The sequence below is a fragment of the Acanthochromis polyacanthus genome, chromosome 13 (genome assembly GCF_021347895.1).
Source record: "Acanthochromis polyacanthus isolate Apoly-LR-REF ecotype Palm Island chromosome 13, KAUST_Apoly_ChrSc, whole genome shotgun sequence".
Classification (NCBI taxonomy): Eukaryota; Metazoa; Chordata; class Actinopteri; family Pomacentridae; genus Acanthochromis; species Acanthochromis polyacanthus.
This window is the reverse complement of record NC_067125.1, coordinates 39055545-39073424: the sequence shown is the minus strand read 5'-3', so window position 1 is coordinate 39073424 and position 17880 is coordinate 39055545. Positions and strand designations below refer to the sequence as shown.

Genomic DNA, 17880 nt, shown 5'->3' with positions numbered 1-17880 from the left:
TTCATCTCCCTTGTTCTTTGCTGCAGTTATTGATCACTAGTCCGTTTAAGCAGCCGTTTGAATTTCATAGTGGAAACAAAAACAGCAGACTGGAGGTTATCACATTACATAAATGTTATTATGGCTGAATCTAGCTGGATGTCTGAAGCACTGTGCAGCAGAATCTGCCTGCCTAAAGAATATTGGCCTACTTCACCTTATATGTCAACAAAAAGCAACAAAACGGAGACACTCAGCACAAACTGACTGAATTGTTGCATAACTGAAAGCTGCTCAACAGGTTATATGGCTCCTTCACTGGTGGGTTAAGTAGTGGGTAACTGTTTACACATCAGGCTTATTCAGTTTTTGTCCTCGCTGTCTTTGTCTCTGTGTGCAAGGTCACAGTGGGCACATGGTGCCAAATTCATTCCGAAGAAATTCAGTCACATCTGATAATGAGCACACTTCTAGTAGCAAGTCTGTCTCCTACGTGCGTGCGCGCACGCGCGTGTGTGTGTGTGGTATAAAGGCCAAGGGGGAGGGAGCATTTTCTTCTTTTCGTCGTCCTTCGTTGAGTGAGCTGCAAACACGGTGTAAAAACGCTCTGGCTGTACTGGACATCTTTGGTCTGGCTTAATGGAAGTAATTTAATGAGAAGACTAATAACAGATCATCAAGTGTGCGGAGTACCTGCTCACTCTGAGGGGTTGGACATGATAGGAGGCGTTTCCAGCATTTGCTGCGCGTCGCTCACAGACATATCTCGCGCTCCCAGCTGTTGGATGGAAGCACCGGTGGAGCGCAGTTTTGTTGGGCGACCACTGAATACGAGAATCGTGAACGGAGTCACCTCGATTATTACCGAGTATAGATAGAAATGAAAGTTGGATTTGGAGAGAGCTGGAACAACAGAAACGCTGCGTAACGGAGACAGCACGACTACAATGACCGGGGACTGGTGCGCTTTGGCACCGAAGGGAAGCGCCAAGCTTCGCTGACGAGCTGAGCATCAACTTAGATAAGAATAGCCAACTGTAAGGGGCTGAATATGTTTTCATGGACTAGCTGCCATGATGTAAAGCTGCATTTTTTAACTTTAATTCCGGAATAAAGTGTGGAAAGTGTTCGTGCTCATTTTGCTCCCCTTCAACCGTGCCAATGCTGGAATGGCTGGTGGCTCTGTGCGTTGTGATCCTGGTGCTCCTAATCTGGCCAGGTTACACATATTTCAGTGCCGAGCGCCAGCGGGATGCTCTGCTTCAAGGACTGGGGTTTTCACAGCAAGCAGCGAAGGAAAAGACCGGGAGGTGCGTGTCGGACCGGCATGGGAGCGACGGTGGGCAGCCGGCCTGTGCGGGAGCTGTGACAGAGGAGAAAACATGCACCGTGGGGCTCATATGCAAACCATCCGCGCTGGCCAACTACCTCCTGAAACACTGCCGGACTTTCAGTAATTACTCCCCGTGTGTCGGCCGGACGTGGCGGGCCAGCGCCTTCCTGCAGAGTGCGTACGAAGCGTGTTGGCCGTATGAAAGCCCGGTCCAGTTTGTGCGGGACAACCTGCAGCTGAGCGATGATGGGCTGGTGGCCTTGGACTGGGCAGTGCCATCCTACCAGAAAAGACGCAGGACTTCTAGTCACTCAACCAGCCCGGTTCTTCTCATCATTCCAAACTCTTTTGGGAAAATCACTAGAAACGTGTTGAAGGTAATCCGTGCGTTTTTTGGCCTTTTATAAGACACTTTACTGGAGAAAATTAGATAAAAAGGTATGCAAATAGATTTTTTTCAGGTAGAAGCTGCAGCAGGTCACATAAAAGATGGTTTTCATAAAAATTAAAGGAGGGAATCTCATTTTTAATAATGCCAAAGAGATACAAATATTCTGCACGCTTGACAACCTCTACAATATTGTTCTAGTAGTTTCCATTCTGTCTGCAGACACTTGAAGCATTATATTGCCTCTGAATCCATACAAAGATACAGATATTTGCATCCATTTCACCAACACACGTCAGGACGCCTTTAACTGATGCATCTTAAGTTGTGGCAAACTTTGAAGCTGCTCTTCCTCTATATGTTACAACATGACGAAAATTACATCAGCTGCATGGAATTCCAATCTGTCTTACTCACTGCTGACACAAATCCATATTAATAAACGGCAGCAAATCATGCCCAAACTTAGACTGACAAATGCTTAAACAAAATATTTCAACAAATCAAAAGAGAAGTGCCTCAGTAATGCAACGATGATGTGGGAAGATGCCAGTGAAAATCAACAGTGGCCAGTGGGCAAAGGCAGTCATTTGAACTTGAGCCATGGCAAGCTCAGTCAAAAGTGAAGAAAAGAGCAGATGCAGAGGCAGCACCAGTCTATCAACTGCGCTTTCAATACACTGATTGAGGTAATTGAGTGAGGGATTACAAAGCATCGCTTGACTTGTGAAGCCCGAGGAAGTGCGGCGCTGCTCCGCATGAATGCCTGTCGACTCTTTCACCATTCTGGGCACCTGGCATCATGCTTCTTTTCATACCGCTAGCTCTGTGTGCAAATCCGTCACAGGCTTACTGTCAGCCCTGTGTCAGAAGTAACATCTCTGCAAGAATACTCGAACAAAATCAAATGTGTCTGACATTAAACTAGAGTGAATAGCTTCTTTGTCAAGGATAGAAGATGACAGAGGAGAGGAAATGGGGAGAAGAGAGTTTTGAAACAATACACATATATAGTGGCTTAGAGCTTTACCTGAGGGGAAAAGCCAAATGATGGAGAGAAGAAGGTAACTGTCAGATTCAGACAGATCTGTGTCAGTTTTTTTTTTTTTTTTTTTTTTTTTAAATAGCAGCCATCAGAATAGAGTATTTGTGATGCTGTCAGTCGGTTACGCTTGGGAGGGCTGAGAGCGGAGGCACCACAAGGGATGTACACCAATTAAGACTGCTTCTGTCACTGGTGAGGCTCAATATGCATAAACCAGTTACAGTGTGTGTGTGTGTGTGTGTGTGTGTGTGTGTGTGCGAGAGATAAAAAGAGCTTGTGTTTGCGTGGGCATACACAGTATCTGTGACACAGAGAAGAAACAGAAAGAAAGATGGAGATTCTTTTGGAGTCTGTGGGTTTGTGATCCCTGTCGCCGTCTCTTTAGCAGAGCCCATTTCAGGAATGTATGAATTTATGAATGAGGCTCCTCCTCTTAAATTATTCATAGTTTTACTCTCACTTTTGCCTTATGCTCCTTTGTGTCACTCAGTCTGGCAGGATTAATCTGCATTCACATACAACTTATACAGTCTGTTCAGTGGCTTCATATCCAGGTCAAAGTTTGAAGTGTGTTCATCCTAAAACATATAAGAAAATATTCATTCATGAATTCATTCCTTTTTTCAATTCTCTGTCTTGTTTTTGCTTCTGTGCTCATCTCACCAATATACAGGGGTGAAAGTAGTTTTAAATTCTGGCCGGTACTAGTAACAAAACCCTCGTCTCGCGCTAACGTCATACGTTTTAAAATAGCAAAGTTAAAATGCAAACAAACAAAAACATTAATATTTTACTGTAGGCCAATGGAATAGGTAGGAATTAATAACACTTGAAAATATGGTAAACACTGATAAACATCCAGAATACAAGGCTCTAAGAACAGGCATGAGGTCACGAGCAAACACTCAGAATGGAACTAAACATCAAAACACATCACCTAAAAGATATTCCACAGAGGCCTAAAGTAGTTATAGTAGTTAGTTTCTGATTTTCTGTGGTAACCCTTCTTCAGTGTCCCTGACTTTTCTTTTAATCAAAGAGGTTATTTTTCTCTTCGTTATTGCTTTGACAAAAAAAATCTTAACTGCTTTGTTGTGCTCTCCATTTTTATTTAAAATATGCATCTGTCTATGATAACCTTTGTAAATCCTGCTGGGAATTTTTCAGCCAATCACAAGAACGTGTGGAATTTCAGGTGTAATTTATTGCTCATCCCGTCCTGTCACAGTGCAATAAATCAAGCGCACCTATGTGCTATTTGGTTGCTACTGGCCATAGCAGTCGCTGTGTTACGGAAAGTAGACACGCATGCGCACTCACCTACTGCTGAGTGAACGGTCAACAGCAAGCAGCCGGGCAGCGTACCACCACCGGGTCTTTTTCTGGTGTCAGATAGAATTCTGACCCCCCACCCCCCCATGGAAAAGTGACCCACCCCCAATTATTCTGTAAAAAATTATTTAAACACATGAAAATTAAAATAATATTATTGTGTTTTAGAAATACATGATATTTTTCAATATTGCAATAATAATTATATACAATAATAATAATAATATATAAGATTGTAGGAAAAATCATGAGGGCCAATACTTTATAGCATATAAGAGAGACTGGATGAAAACTTTACAACAAATTCATTGTATTTACATTAAAATAATAATAACCCTGAGGTCAATATTCTATAGCATGGAAAAGTGACCTCGGTCACAACACATAATATAAACAAGTTTAAATACTTTATTCAACTTACCCTAAATTATAGGCTATGATGGTGAAAAGATGTTTTTTTCTAGTAAGTATAGCAGAACATTTTTATTAGCAAAATTTAAAATTTCATATAGGGGGTCACAATTCTATGGGGCCGGTCAGTTTTCTATACTAGAAAAGTGACCCGCGGGTCAGAATTCCATGGGGTCAGATTTCTATATGACACCTGTCCTACCTACCCCCGCCAGATCTTTTGCCGGTACGCAGTACCGGACCGTACCGGCTTACTTTCACCCCTGCCAATATATCATTCTTTTTACTGCCTTAAAAGCAGTAGCCTAACATTTACAGAAATATGTTGATTGGCTTCCTTACTGGGATTTTGATGAAAAGATTGGTAGTATTTTCATCCCTGTGGGGTAAATATGAAGCAGCAGGTAGAAGAGGTGCATCGAAATCGGTTTTCATCAAGAAAGAACAATAAGCATACTAAAAACAGTAAAATATTTAACATGAGCCAACAAAGAAACTGTTGCACTGGAATTGATAAAAATAAGTGGAAGCAGTAGGGTTAAGGTTCACTGGATGCCAGCAGATAAACCCAATGTGATAAAAGCTTCACACAAAAAGTAACCTGCTTGCGGCTTAAAGTGGTCACAGAATCCATCCATTTATTAAGAAGGGTCTTGTTTTTAAAGCTGTTCCAAGGCTGAAATGCAAAAAATGCCATACTAGGCTTTACTTCTTAGCCTGGAGCAGTGATATGTTTACTTACTCTGCTTGACAAAGAAATATCCTGGCACACACCGCCTGTAAAATCAGTGTATTGGTTTCTGTGCCAAGCTAAGCTAACCAGCTGCTGCAGTAGCTTCAAATGCGAGTCCATGAGGAGCATCAGCCTTCTTATTACTTTTAGCATAAAAAAGGAACATGTTTTTCCCAAAATGTCAAACCTCACATAGACCACGACTCCTCCCTGACCTAATTACTGTACATCTCCTGATCTTACCTGTCAAACAGTTTGTAATCTATTGGTTACCCCAATATCAAAGAGGTCACACAAAGAGGTTTTTTTAATTTAATGAAGGTGTACAGAGACATGTGGCAAGGAGGCTTGTATTCACTTTTTCAGAGCTATATTTTCATAAGCTGTAAATATTCCTGTAAGAAGACATCCAGCTGTTGCTGCCGCCTCATGTGATTAACACAAATCACATTTTCCTCACAGAGCTGATGATTTGTGAGCAGCTTTACTATAATTTCGTGACCTAGTTTCACCAAATTCAGTGTTTTGTTCAGTATGCTGAGAAACACCTATTTGTCATTCCTTAAATATGTGCAGTATGATATAATGCAGTCATTATGTGTAATTTACCCTTCGACATTTAAATAATTGTTTTTCAGACCATTCCTTTTACTGTCTGACTGCTCAGATTTTACAAACTCCTCGTGGGATGGAATAAGAGCTCAGCAATCGTACTGTAGAAGTGGGAAAATATGGCTATTAGCTGTTGTAATTATATCAATGAGCAATGTTAGAGTGGCAGAAAAATCTCAGCATTTCCAGGCTTGGAAAAGTCTTTATCACAGATATAACTAGCAGTATAAAACATATGACTCATTACAAATAAAGCTCATGATCATGTTTTTTTTCCACTTGGAAATAAGCAAACGGGACGTTAAATCTGTGTTTTCCACACCTTCATCTCTCAAATTTTACAGTTTGGTGTTGACACATTATGGGCAAACGGTTCACACAGAAAAAGGTTTTAGCACAGAGTCACGACATTTTTTGCAACTGGCTTGTACCATTAAAATGCAACGATGACCGTGTGCGCAAAGACTAGATTTTCAGTTTTAGTTTGAGAATGTTTACATACATATTGGATGAACTGGGTCAGAAATGAAGCTCATAATTATACTGCAGCACCATTCAATATCTGGTGAGAGTGTGGGGATTGGACACAGGGGATACAGAAGAAATGTTCCCAAGGCATTCAGGAAAATGCAAATAGCCTCTCCCACACACACACTTTAACAAAATTCAGGGCCTTGTCCTACTTACTTGGAATGTGCAGCCCTATCTCCTGAAAATTACCTTCCTCTACAACCAACCTGTATTTAAAGTGGAGGGCAGGCTTCAAACATGTTGTGAAAGGGTCACATTTTAACCCAAACTGTGATATTTTCTTTAAACTAGTGCCGTAGTTTCAGTGTCTAAACCTAACCAAACGGCCAGTAAAATGGTAGTAAACAGTAAGCGAAAACAAAGTTTGAGTCTAAGAATAACTGTCCCATAGCCGAGCCGCGCTAGACAACCCACGGCAACGAATTTAATTCTCTGCCAGGGTGGGTCTAGTTACCCTCCATAAGGCTCGAGGCTGGATGCTCCTAAAACTGGCCGGACGAATCACCATGAAGTGTCGAGTCAGAAGGCGGGCGTAACTAAGTGACGACAGAGGCGTGACGATTCTGACAGAAACAACCGGCGCACAATAAACAGTTATCTTTCGACTCGGCTTTGGCCACAGCCCTTAAAGATTTGAAGCTAAAATTCAACTTAAAAGATAAACAAAGGACGGCACTGAAGTGTTTCATTGAGAAGAAAGACGTATTTGGACTTATGCCGACGGGATATGGCAAATCCTTAATATACCAGTTGGCTCCGCTGGTTGGGAAGCTAATGGGACTTAGCCACAATCCGCCGGCGCTCTAGGAACTACGTCAGCCTATTCGTTGCACTGATTGGTTGTATACCTACCCAATTGCTGCAGAGTGATTTGATAGACAACCTTTTAGCCCGCCTCCCTCCCTGTCGAGCGGCCCTAGACCCTTATGCCTTCAGAACATGGGTCTAGCGCGGCTAGGCTAACTGTCCCACACAGTGCATGAACTTCTCACCTAGGTGACTGTCATGTTGTAGACAAATCTTGCATATACAGGCATTTCTCTAGTGTTGACATTGTGCTGTGTAGAATGGTCTGGCTGCACCTCATTACCATTCTGCTATTATAGAAAAAACTACTCAGGTTTGTTTGTATTTCTTCAATCCAATCACAGTTGGCTTAAGCAGAGCCAAGGAAGTAGAGCCAGTGTTTCTGCAAAAACTGACAGTAATCCAGGGTTCCTGGAACATTTGCACGTAGGGAGGTGAGCACTGTTGCTGAAATGGATAATTAATCACGAAACATCAGCACAGCTGGCTTACAGCACGATGCAGATTCTCAAAAAACTCAAACATAGTGTGGTAGGTTGACACTTGAAGGTTGTAGTTTTTGGTCGTAAAGATGATTTAAAAAAAAAAAAACTAACACGCAGACAGCATAAAGGGGAAAAGAAAGATGCTGGAAATACATGACTCATGGAAGGCTTATACCCACAGTCTACAGCCAGTGAGTGAGACCGAGTTGTGGACTAATCCTTCTTTGCCAGACCATTCCGTAGAACATGAAATTTCTGGCTTTTTTATTTCTTAAAACAACCACAATCATCATTTTGCGGTGCTAAACAAAAGATGCAGCTTTGATATTCTCTCAAAATAGTAACAAGTGGAATTGTTTTGGTGAGCATCGTCATCAAAATACATAATTCTCTGAAACTAGCTGGGCTGCCTTACTGCATGATACAAATCATCTGCAAAACTTTCAGTTCTATGGTGTATGAGGTTGCTGCTTGGAGGCTCTTGCTGTTTTCTGTAGTGCATTTGAAAACATTAAATGCAGTATCAGAAAGTTGTCTGAAATTAGCCAATGACAGGCTTACACCCTCAGTCTACATTCAGCGAGTTAGACTAGCTGCCAACCCCATTACCTCGTGTGGAGTTTGTGCCCCTTTCTAACTGAATGTTTCCTACATCTTAGTCTCACCTATTCAGACAGAATACTGACAGTCAATAGAAACTTTGAGGTAGAAATGTACGCAGAATTCTACTTGTAGGGGGGTTGTAATTATTCATTGTGGATTTACTGATGATCGAGTGCCCTGGTAGTTGAGATAATGATGAGTTGTCATTTTGTCATGATTCACTGCACATGGGTTGGTCACTTTGCAAAAGTTGCCAAAAAAGGCCACCATTGTTAGTCCAGTGAACAGCATCATGCCGCGTCTATCACATGAACAACGTCTCCGGGCACTGGGTATGGTGGAGGCCGCTTTGAGCTACAGTGATGTATCCAGGCGTATTATGGGCTGTTCCCAACCCACAATCAGAAGCCTGGTCCAAAGCATGCGCCGACGGATTGCTGCCTGCATCCAAGCAGATGGAGGCCATACTCGGTATTGACTGTTGTGACTTTGTGTTTGGCAGGTGCCGTTTTCTTTTGTGAAATTCTTTATTTTGAAATCATTCTTGAAACTTTAGATTTTTGTTTCTGTATGCCAATATGCTAAACAAATGATTCATATGAAGAAAGTCCAGTTTCAGGCTTCAAAATAAAAATTATGTTGAAAAATATGGTCTCAAAGTTTTTAATGACTGTCAGTGAACATTTCAAAATGAGAATTCAGTTCAGCTACACGTGAATGTAGTTTTTCCACTGGAATAAGCAGTCTACATCGACACCATACTAGGAGAGATGCTGTTTTTTTTTCTTTGCTAAGATGGCATTTTACTAAGCAGCACAATAAATACAAATGTACCTAAGAATATGGACAGAAAACCCCTGCATTGTGTTTTCAGACCCACACAACAAGCCCTCCTGGTCAAAATCCATTTCAGGGAGACTTGTGAAACAGAGTCTAACCCAAAAATAGTTGCATTTCAGTTCCTGACATTTTTTTTTTTTTTTTTTTTTTTACTGTTGCCTTACATTAAATTATTCATAGATATTCTCCCTTTGACTGCAATGCTCACCACTCTGAACCAGAAGAATCCACTGTTTGGAAAAGTCCATGTTTTTGTCAGTTTTTGTAAGACTTTACAACACTGTGCCATCAGAGTTTTTCTTAACTCACTGCTCTTGAATGCCGGATGGGAGGGAAAAAAAACACAGGTTTTCCTTTGTCTGCTGTAATCCAAAACATTAAAGCAGAAATCTTTGCTTTTGTTTAGCTCACTGTGATTGGGGGACATACTGCCAAACAATTAACCGTATGAAGATGGCAGCAATGAGATTTTATTATATAACAAGTGCAGTAACTTGTGGTCTGGATCTTTGTTGGTTAGAGTGTTTTCTCACTCAGTTTATCTGCAGAGTACTGAACTTAGTACCAGAGAGCAACATGAGTAGACAAACATCAAAACATTTCACATTTAGTTTCTTTTGTCTTAAATGATCATTGATTCCCTGAACATGTATCAGAGCCCAGTTAAAGAGTGTTTAGGCTAGTTACTGACCTGAATAGAGAGCAGAGTTTTGAAGTGAGATGCTTTGTTGCCTCTAAAAGGCTTTTAATCAGTGAACATCCTTAATTGAACTTGATTTGTGGCATTGTTTCCAAATGAAGTTCCCGTATTTTACAACAATACAAAGTCTCGCAGAAACATTTCACTTATAATTTGATGTGAAAGGAATATTTTTGAACTTGAGAAGACCTCTCATAATAAAATCTTTGCTGTTGTGTGAGTACAGAGGGTGTTGTCCAGTGTGTGCAGGCCCGACTGAAGGAATCTATCACTGAGCTGACACTTTATCAGCTCTGGCAGAAAACTGCTGCCGTGACTGCTGTTCGTTTTTTCTGTATCTGTAATTGAAGTGACATCTCTGACAAAACCAAACACAGACTGTCAACATAGTATATCACCACAAACTTGGTGCATGCAAAATAGACCTAGAACAAGGGTCAAATTACGGGATTTCTTATCTTTGTTTTCAATTAAACAACAATCTCCCAGTGGAAATGGTCAGGAGCAGGCTGCATGTGTCTGTGCAGAGAGAAAGTGGCTGTAAAAAAAAATGAGTAATTGTTGCTCTTCTGAACAAAAAGTAGCTTTTGGTGACAACTTACATAACATGGGCTTTGTAGTATCTTTGGATTTAATTCATTCTTGATGACCAGCTAACAATGATAACACTGCAAGTGTAATTTTGCCATCCTCCTCATGTTTTGGGGATTTATTGCAGTCAGATATAAGTTTACAGTGGCTATATTAATACTGAGTAGGCAGATATAACCACGAATCACCTGATCACCTAATTTAATCTCAGCCAAAAGACTCATCACTCAGCCCCAGCTCTCATGCAGTTGAAACTGTAAAAAATCTAATCATTCATCTCAATATCTCTGGGAATTACACTGAACTCTGCAGTGATTCATACTCGCATGAAACTATTCCTTCCTCTCCTGCGCTCCTCTTGAATAACAATGACTCAAAATGTTTGAGGAAGAGGCTAATGAATGAATAAATGAACGATGTTCCGGTGTGTTAGCTCGGCTCAGCACTTCCCCTGATGCTGTCTGGTCATGTATCTGGCAGAGTAAATTCTCTTTTCATACAGACAACCAGAAAGTGGCAAAAATGCTACTGCAGTCTTTTCTCAGCTGGTAAATATTTAATGCAGCAATTCCACTGCTCTTCCTGCCCTCCACTGGGATTTCTTCAGGTTCAAAGCAAAATGTAACTCATTTGAAATGTGACAACGTACTGGCACTGGATATATCACAGCCCTACTATAGCTATATGGACATAGACTTTTTTTTCTATGACAGAAATACAAGTCTGCTCTTTTTTGGCTTCTTGTGTTTTAAGATGAAGCACTTGTGACGGTGCAGATTTCGAGGAAAGACAAATGTTCTCCTTGTGTTTCCAGACACTGTAATATGGGTAATTTATTCTAATGGTAACATTCAGAACTGGGACAATCTCTCATTTTCATTCCCTCTCTGCAGTGAGAGCTTTCAATGTATTTTAGAAATTTTCTTGTCATTTCTGTTCTGCTATGAGTCTAAACTTTGCAATTTTTCTGGAAGCTAACTTATAGAACATTTCTCCCAGTTTGTTATGAGTGTAGGCATATTTTTGCTGTATTTTACTTGTTTGCTTAGCTATTTGGAAGTTATGTAATTATTAATTATTTAGGTTACTATCTCCAGTACTATTGGACTGTCAGTGAGATGTAAGAAGACAGATGACTGGTGAAGGCAGTTTCCTGTAGAGAATGCCAACCAGCAGAACTGTTAGATTTGGAAGCGAGCTCCTTGAAAGCCCTACAAGCATTTTTTTTTAAGTCAATGACAAAACATTTGTGCTTTAGTCTTGTTTAAATTTTTTTTTTTAAAGCCTTTTTGGTGACTAGAGGAGCACTTCACAGATTAGAAAGATATCTGTTCAGTAAAATCGTCCTATTTATTACTAAACTGTTGAGAATATATCATTCTAAGCCGTTCATAGCATTTAAACTATAGTAAAAAAAAAAAAAACATTTTAAGTACTGAATAACTAAAAGAAGAATTTTCATTTTCTTTACCAATGACCAAAAAGATGGAACATTTAAGTTTGAAGTTTCATGTTAACAAAACATGGAAAATCATTACTTCCAATGCAGCTGCACAGCATCTTCTTTTTAGATGCTGTCATTCAGCATTAATGATGAAACAGCTTAAACCTTTTTATGGTTACATTCATTTCAAAGTAAATAATAGTACCTAATTAAAAAATGCAATGAGCTGTGTGTGGTTTTTTTTGTCTTCAGTGCACTGACTGAAATTTTTAAAAAAAAAGACTTCCTGCCAGTGACATGAGCTCACAGGTTTCCAGACTCCTGCTCCCAGCCTGGTTCAGCTACAGCTACATAATACAGACTGCTGCTGAGCACAGTAATGCATCATGTAACATGCATCAAGTGCATTCCAATAGGAAATATGCTTCTCCAATGTATCAACGCAACAAAAAAAATGTTGAAGTGTTTTTAGCATTGTGCAGTCATTTGCTTAAAAATAATGCATGGAAACTTTCTACTTAATTTCTTACCCAATGAGTCCATTTCAAGAGCTATGACTCACCAGCTAATACATTTGTTTCACATTGTCTTTGTAATAAATGGGACTGTGGGTCATACAGCTGAGGATATTTTTCAACATTAACAACTAGTCTCGCCAGGCTAACAATGATAAAATTGGGAATGTACATAGAGAATAAGAGGGGCTGCTGTTTTAATGCACTGGTTGACTTTTAGGTTTTCTGAGTATGACAGCTGCCCGTGGGTTGCATGGACATCATTCAGCTGAGATTGTGCATAATGTGGGCCTTCACCAAGGCCTCTACAGGGTCTGACATCTGCCTCCCATGCTTTGATATTCCCCAGCTAAAGTCCAGGTGGCATGTACTGAACCTCGCATACATCAATATTCCAGTGAAATACAAGCAAGTTGACATTTTTAAATTGAGAATTAGATTATGATAGTCACAAAGGGAATACTTCTTTGCCTTTTTTTTTTTAAATTTATGCAACATTGCAAAAGCACAGCAGCATAACTCACAAGATCCAGTTCTTCAACTGCTTGTTTCAATGTAAAAATGAAGAGAAAAACATCGGAGTTCTGTTCTGCAGTACGACTGTGTGCACTTTAAGCATAGCTAAACAGCTGAGTAGATGGGAGCAACGTTTAATTCCTTAGTTTTACTGTGCTCTCACTTCCCCTAGAAAAAGGCTATTTCGTTTTCCGTACAATAAAAAGTTGTGCCATGCATGTTCAGGTGTTACAACTGTGAAGACATTTAGTGGAACAAACTGGAAACTATGTTCTAAAAAGAGGCATTGTTTCATTCTGTGCAACCAAGAGACATGGTTACATGAATGCAACCATGTGGGCAATAAAAGAGGATTGTTTACATCAGCACATATGTGAACTATATTTTATATTAACCATACATTATTTCATGTTCTCACTTTTTGAACATTTTGGAGACAGATGGACATTGTTTTATTGCGTCTGTTTCTACCTCCTTTCTCTACAGTTGTGTGAGATGGCCTTGTCCCATGGCTACCTCCCAGCAGTTTTTAACCGCCGTAGCCACAACGGCACCCCGCTCACCACCCTCAAAATGCAGCAGTTTGGTGACCCTGCAGATCTGCGTGAGGCTGTGCGCTACATTCGCTACCGACAGCCAGCAGGAAGACTGTATGCAGTGAGCGAGAGCTCCGGGTCGGGCCTCCTCCTGTCTTACCTGGGGGAGTGTGGATCATCGAGTTACGTGACGGCGGCCGTCTGTCTGTCCCCAGTGTTCCGCTGCCAGAGCTGGTTTGAGAATGGACTGTGCTGGCCTCTGCAGTGGGCGTTGGTGCTGTACCAGAAGATTTGTCTCAGCAGGTACTAAGGGAGACAGAAAAAGCAGAGAGAAAGCATGCTGACATCAACTACTAATGGACAGTGATGGGCAAAATAGTAACGACAATTCTAGATTGTGGGGCTTGTTTTCAGCCACAGGTTCTGAACTAAAATAGCATCCTAAACCTAAAGGCAAAAAGAGCAAGAGCTGTAGACAAAGTGTAAATCTAAAGTAAGTTTTGGTCAGACTTAGCTATTTTTGCAGGAAAGCATTGTGTGCCCCTGAAAAATGTACAAATCCAGGGAGTAAATAAGTCAACTGTTTGGCTAGAATCAGCAACTTTTAAGGGCAAAACACCAACTGTGCCTGAAATAGCAAGTATTGTCCTGCCTTGCATTGAAACTGTGCGCATAAGTACAACAAGAAGGGTTCAAAATTAGACCAGAAAGATGTTAAGTTAACCGAAGAGCTTATTGAAATGTGCCTGTTCTTCTGATTGCTCCTGCTTCTTGTTCTGTCTGACATCTTGACAGATGTCTGCAATTAACATGAGTACTTGCTAATAGGAGCAGTGGTCAGAACTACAAAAATAGCATTGTTCAAAAGTGGATTTTTCTTTTAATAGCAATTGGCCGCCTGGAAAGTTATTATAATATGAATGACCTGCAGTAGATTCCTGGATGTAGACATACCTATTGCAGATGTAAATCCTATTGCTCTGGAGCAAGGTGTATTATTTTAGATGGGTATGCAGCTACAATAAGAACTAAATGGTTCTCTCAGTTTGCTCAGGTGACTATATATATTGCAGTGTCAAAAAGATTATCGAGAAATCACAGCTTTAGGAAGCTGCTGCATGTAGTATGCCATATTAAAACTATGATTTTAAGCCAAAAGTGATGCACTGTTACAGGGAAGGCTGGAGAATCCAGGCACAGACAGAGATACTGGCAGACAGGTGTAATAATGAGAGAATTTTATTAAACCAGAAAACTACAACAACAACTAAATGGAGAACTGAACAAGGGATGGGACAAACTAAACCAACCTACTACTAACCAAACACTGCAAATACAAAACGGCAGATCACAAAACTAAACTGAATTACATAACCAGGCTAATAGGGTTACTCACAAGAGGAGGGAACTGACAACGGGGAAGGGAGACTTAGGAAATCCAGAGCAAACAGGAAAACAGGCGGGAGAAAAGCCCAAAGCAGACAGGAGGGCAACAGAGTCCAAGAAGGGGAAAATCCAGGAGGCAGATAGAGCAGAAAAGTCCGTAAGCTAAGCAGTCCAGAGGTGGCAGGTTTGGTGGGGAACAGCATCTATGGTCCAACGGAGACTGAGTGACAGAGCAGGGTTTAAATGGCAAGGAGAGCTTGTGGACAGGTGAGCTGAGTTTACTGATTACTGCAGCTGACAGTCATTGGGGTAATCAGCAGCAGAGTGCAGGTAGAGCAGGAGGGCAAGTGGCAGAGAGAGAGAGACATGAGGGAGGTGACAGACAGGGAACCAAAAGGCAGGACAAAAACCAAAACAGATAAGGAAAGCAGAAAGGAGGTAAAAGAGGAAGAAAGACAGGGGCCAGAGCAAGATCCTAACATACACTGTACAAAGGGGTTTGTAGGACAAACAGATACAAGCACTTGCAAGCCATTTATTGGAAAAGCACAGAGGGAATCAGGAAAACAATCAAGTTACTGTAGCAACCGATGGCCCGCTTATTGCCTAGTCATTGATTCTGAGAGACATCGTGACCCAGGTAAAGTTTCTCAGATCAAGGCCAATAAGAAATACGAGACTCATGCAGCTCTTTAAAATTGATTAACCGTTTTTCCTGTGTTGACATGTCTGTGTGTGATCTGTTTGCACAGGTACAGGACGGTGCTGGGTGAGACCATGCAGACAGACACACTGTTTTCCAGCTGTTCTTTACGAGGCCTGGAAGAAGTGCTTTTCTGTCAGACTGGACATGTGGGCTCCACACCAGCAGCACCTACAGGGAGCAGCAGCAACACTTCAGGTGCCTGGGATGCTTACTGGGAACGCAACGAACCCTTAAGAGATGTGGACGAAGTGGCAATTCCTGTTCTGAGCGTGTGTGCTCGGGATGACCCCGTCCGTGGAGACACTCAATCCACGATACCGTTGGAACTCTTTGAGACAAACCCACATTTTTTTCTCCTCCTAACTGACCGTGGAGGTCACTGTGGTTTCTCCACCCAGTCTGAGGAGAGTGCCGGTGCACTGGGCGCAGTTGGCTCTGCGGCAGCACCAAACACGGGGATGCAGAGTCACGGGGCCAACTGGAGCCACAGAGCTGTGCTGGAATTCTTCAGGGCGACCACAGACTTCTTCAATGCAGAGGAGAGAGCAAAGCAGCTCGCTGCGAGGAGGAGGGGGCTGGGTGGAGGGGCAATAGGGAGGGTTTTCCGCCACCGCAGCGTCAGTACTTGTAAACGGGTGCCAGCGTGTTCCCATAATATCCATGCCATTTACAACTGGCAGAGGTCTTACACACGATGAGGGAGCTTAAGAGAACACTTGACATTTAACAAAGGTGATGAATGCAACTTTTCCCTCATAAAACACTTGCAAAGCTGATTTGTCTTTTAAATCCTGCTTTGTTTGCATCCATGTAGCAAACAGGTTTCTTATTCCCTTCCTTTAATGTTACTGTGTTGCATTACGACCACTTGTACCTGAGTGGATTTGTGTGACACCATTGATGTGGCTGCAAGTCGTGTCACAGTACAAACAGAACAAAACAGGGACTCACTCGTAGCATTAAAACTCCACAGGGCACCATTAATGGTCTACACCGATGCTTCCTGAAACGGTTTGGATTTGGGTTGTGAAGTACTCAGTGTTCTCCGCCTGCATGACACTCAGCTACAAAGTGTTACGATAATCAGAACTCAAAGTGTTGGAGTTGTGACTTGATGGAGAACTTTAAGTGAGAACGTCTGCGCTGTTCTCACACTCTTAATGTGAGCCATAAACCACTATGAGGAAAAAAAGTAATGGCAGACAAGAGGATTACATATAGGTAGGTTTAACTGGCCCAAAAGTTGACTCTAAACTTTCAGTGTGGAGGTCGAAAGGGTTTTTCTGCAGACAGATTTAAGTTCCTTCAGTGTCAGCTGTTTTGTGAACATACCTACGGGACAGTTACTGAGTTAAGTGTCTTGCATTTTACACAGCTTGAAACCACATTTGGCAAGGTTCGTACCACAGCTGCACTGTCATTTGGGTTATTAAAAGCTTGACACTTGTTACATCTTACTGTCATTTTACTAAAAGTGTATGTATTGGAGAACAAGTGTTGTGCCGAGGTCACAAAGAGTTAAATTGAGATGAAATGTTACTGAGTTTAATGAACTCTTCCAATGTTATTGTACATGTTAAAGTCAGTTTACTGAGTAGATTATAAAAAATTCTCTTCTGTATTAGGAAATGTTCTGTGATGCCCAGAATAGAGGACGTATTGTGTGATCGTTTCCCAGTCAGTTTTTAGAGGAAAGTCCGTGTCATGAGCTCGTGATATTTTAAAGAAAGAGGTGGCTGGAAGCATTTTGTGAGTTTTCCTGTTTCATCATTTAAACTCTGTGCTCCAAACTTCTTTTTTTTTTTTCCAAGCGGCTCTTTAGGACCTTCATGTGCTGAGTGTCACTGGTTTCACATCAAGATGGAGAATTCAAGACTTTTTCTTTGAAACATCTCACAAATCCTTGGAAATGTTATTTGGGTTCATTCTTACCGATTAAGAAACACATTGTACAATTTGTGATATTAAGTAATAAATATTTTTATTTTGGCACTCAGAAAGGCAGCACAGCTGTTTGTAAAGCAAAGAAAGACCACGGTTCATTGTAGCATGACAAAATTGCCAAATGTTGTTTGTCAACTGATTGTGTTTTTTTATAAAATGTGCCACATGTTAACTGAGTTATATTGTGTAATTAAATTAAAAATATAATAAGTGAACTATGAAAACAGACTGGGGAATTACATTTTGTATGAAAAACATCCTGAAAGATAGCATGCTGATCATTTTCCTTCTACTACAGATGAGTAAATTCCTCATTCAGACCAATGTGTTGTATAATCTGTGTTCTATATTGCAGACCTCACTAAAGCTGTGATCTGTGGTTTTGTCAAACCCCCTCTCAGTCAGCGCTCACCGACACTCCTTGTTATAGCACAGTCCCCATA

The 17880-nt window shown here is 41.1% G+C and overlaps 1 protein-coding gene across 1 annotated transcript; it reads left to right on the top strand.

Annotated features, from left to right (window-relative positions):
• The first annotated feature begins 533 nt into the window (after positions 1-533).
• On the top strand, positions 534-17661 carry abhd15a (abhydrolase domain containing 15a). Its single transcript, XM_051957799.1, has 3 exons — positions 534-1689; positions 13352-13704; positions 15540-17661. Exons 1-3 carry the CDS (start codon positions 1141-1143, stop codon positions 16189-16191), a joined length of 1554 nt encoding a protein of 517 aa, XP_051813759.1. The 5' UTR covers positions 534-1140; the 3' UTR covers positions 16192-17661.
• Positions 17662-17880: the final 219 nt, after the last annotated feature.

Bases quoted from the DNA above. Each gene is read 5' to 3' on its own strand.
- abhd15a (XM_051957799.1), top strand. From the start codon at position 1,141: ATGCTGGAATGGCTGGTGGCTCTGTGCGTTGTGATCCTGGTGCTCCTA. The intron at 1,690-13,351 runs GTAATCCGTGCG...CTTTCTCTACAG, and splicing joins TCACTAGAAACGTGTTGAAG to TTGTGTGAGATGGCCTTGTC. The intron at 13,705-15,539 runs GTACTAAGGGAG...CTGTTTGCACAG, and splicing joins CAGAAGATTTGTCTCAGCAG to GTACAGGACGGTGCTGGGTG.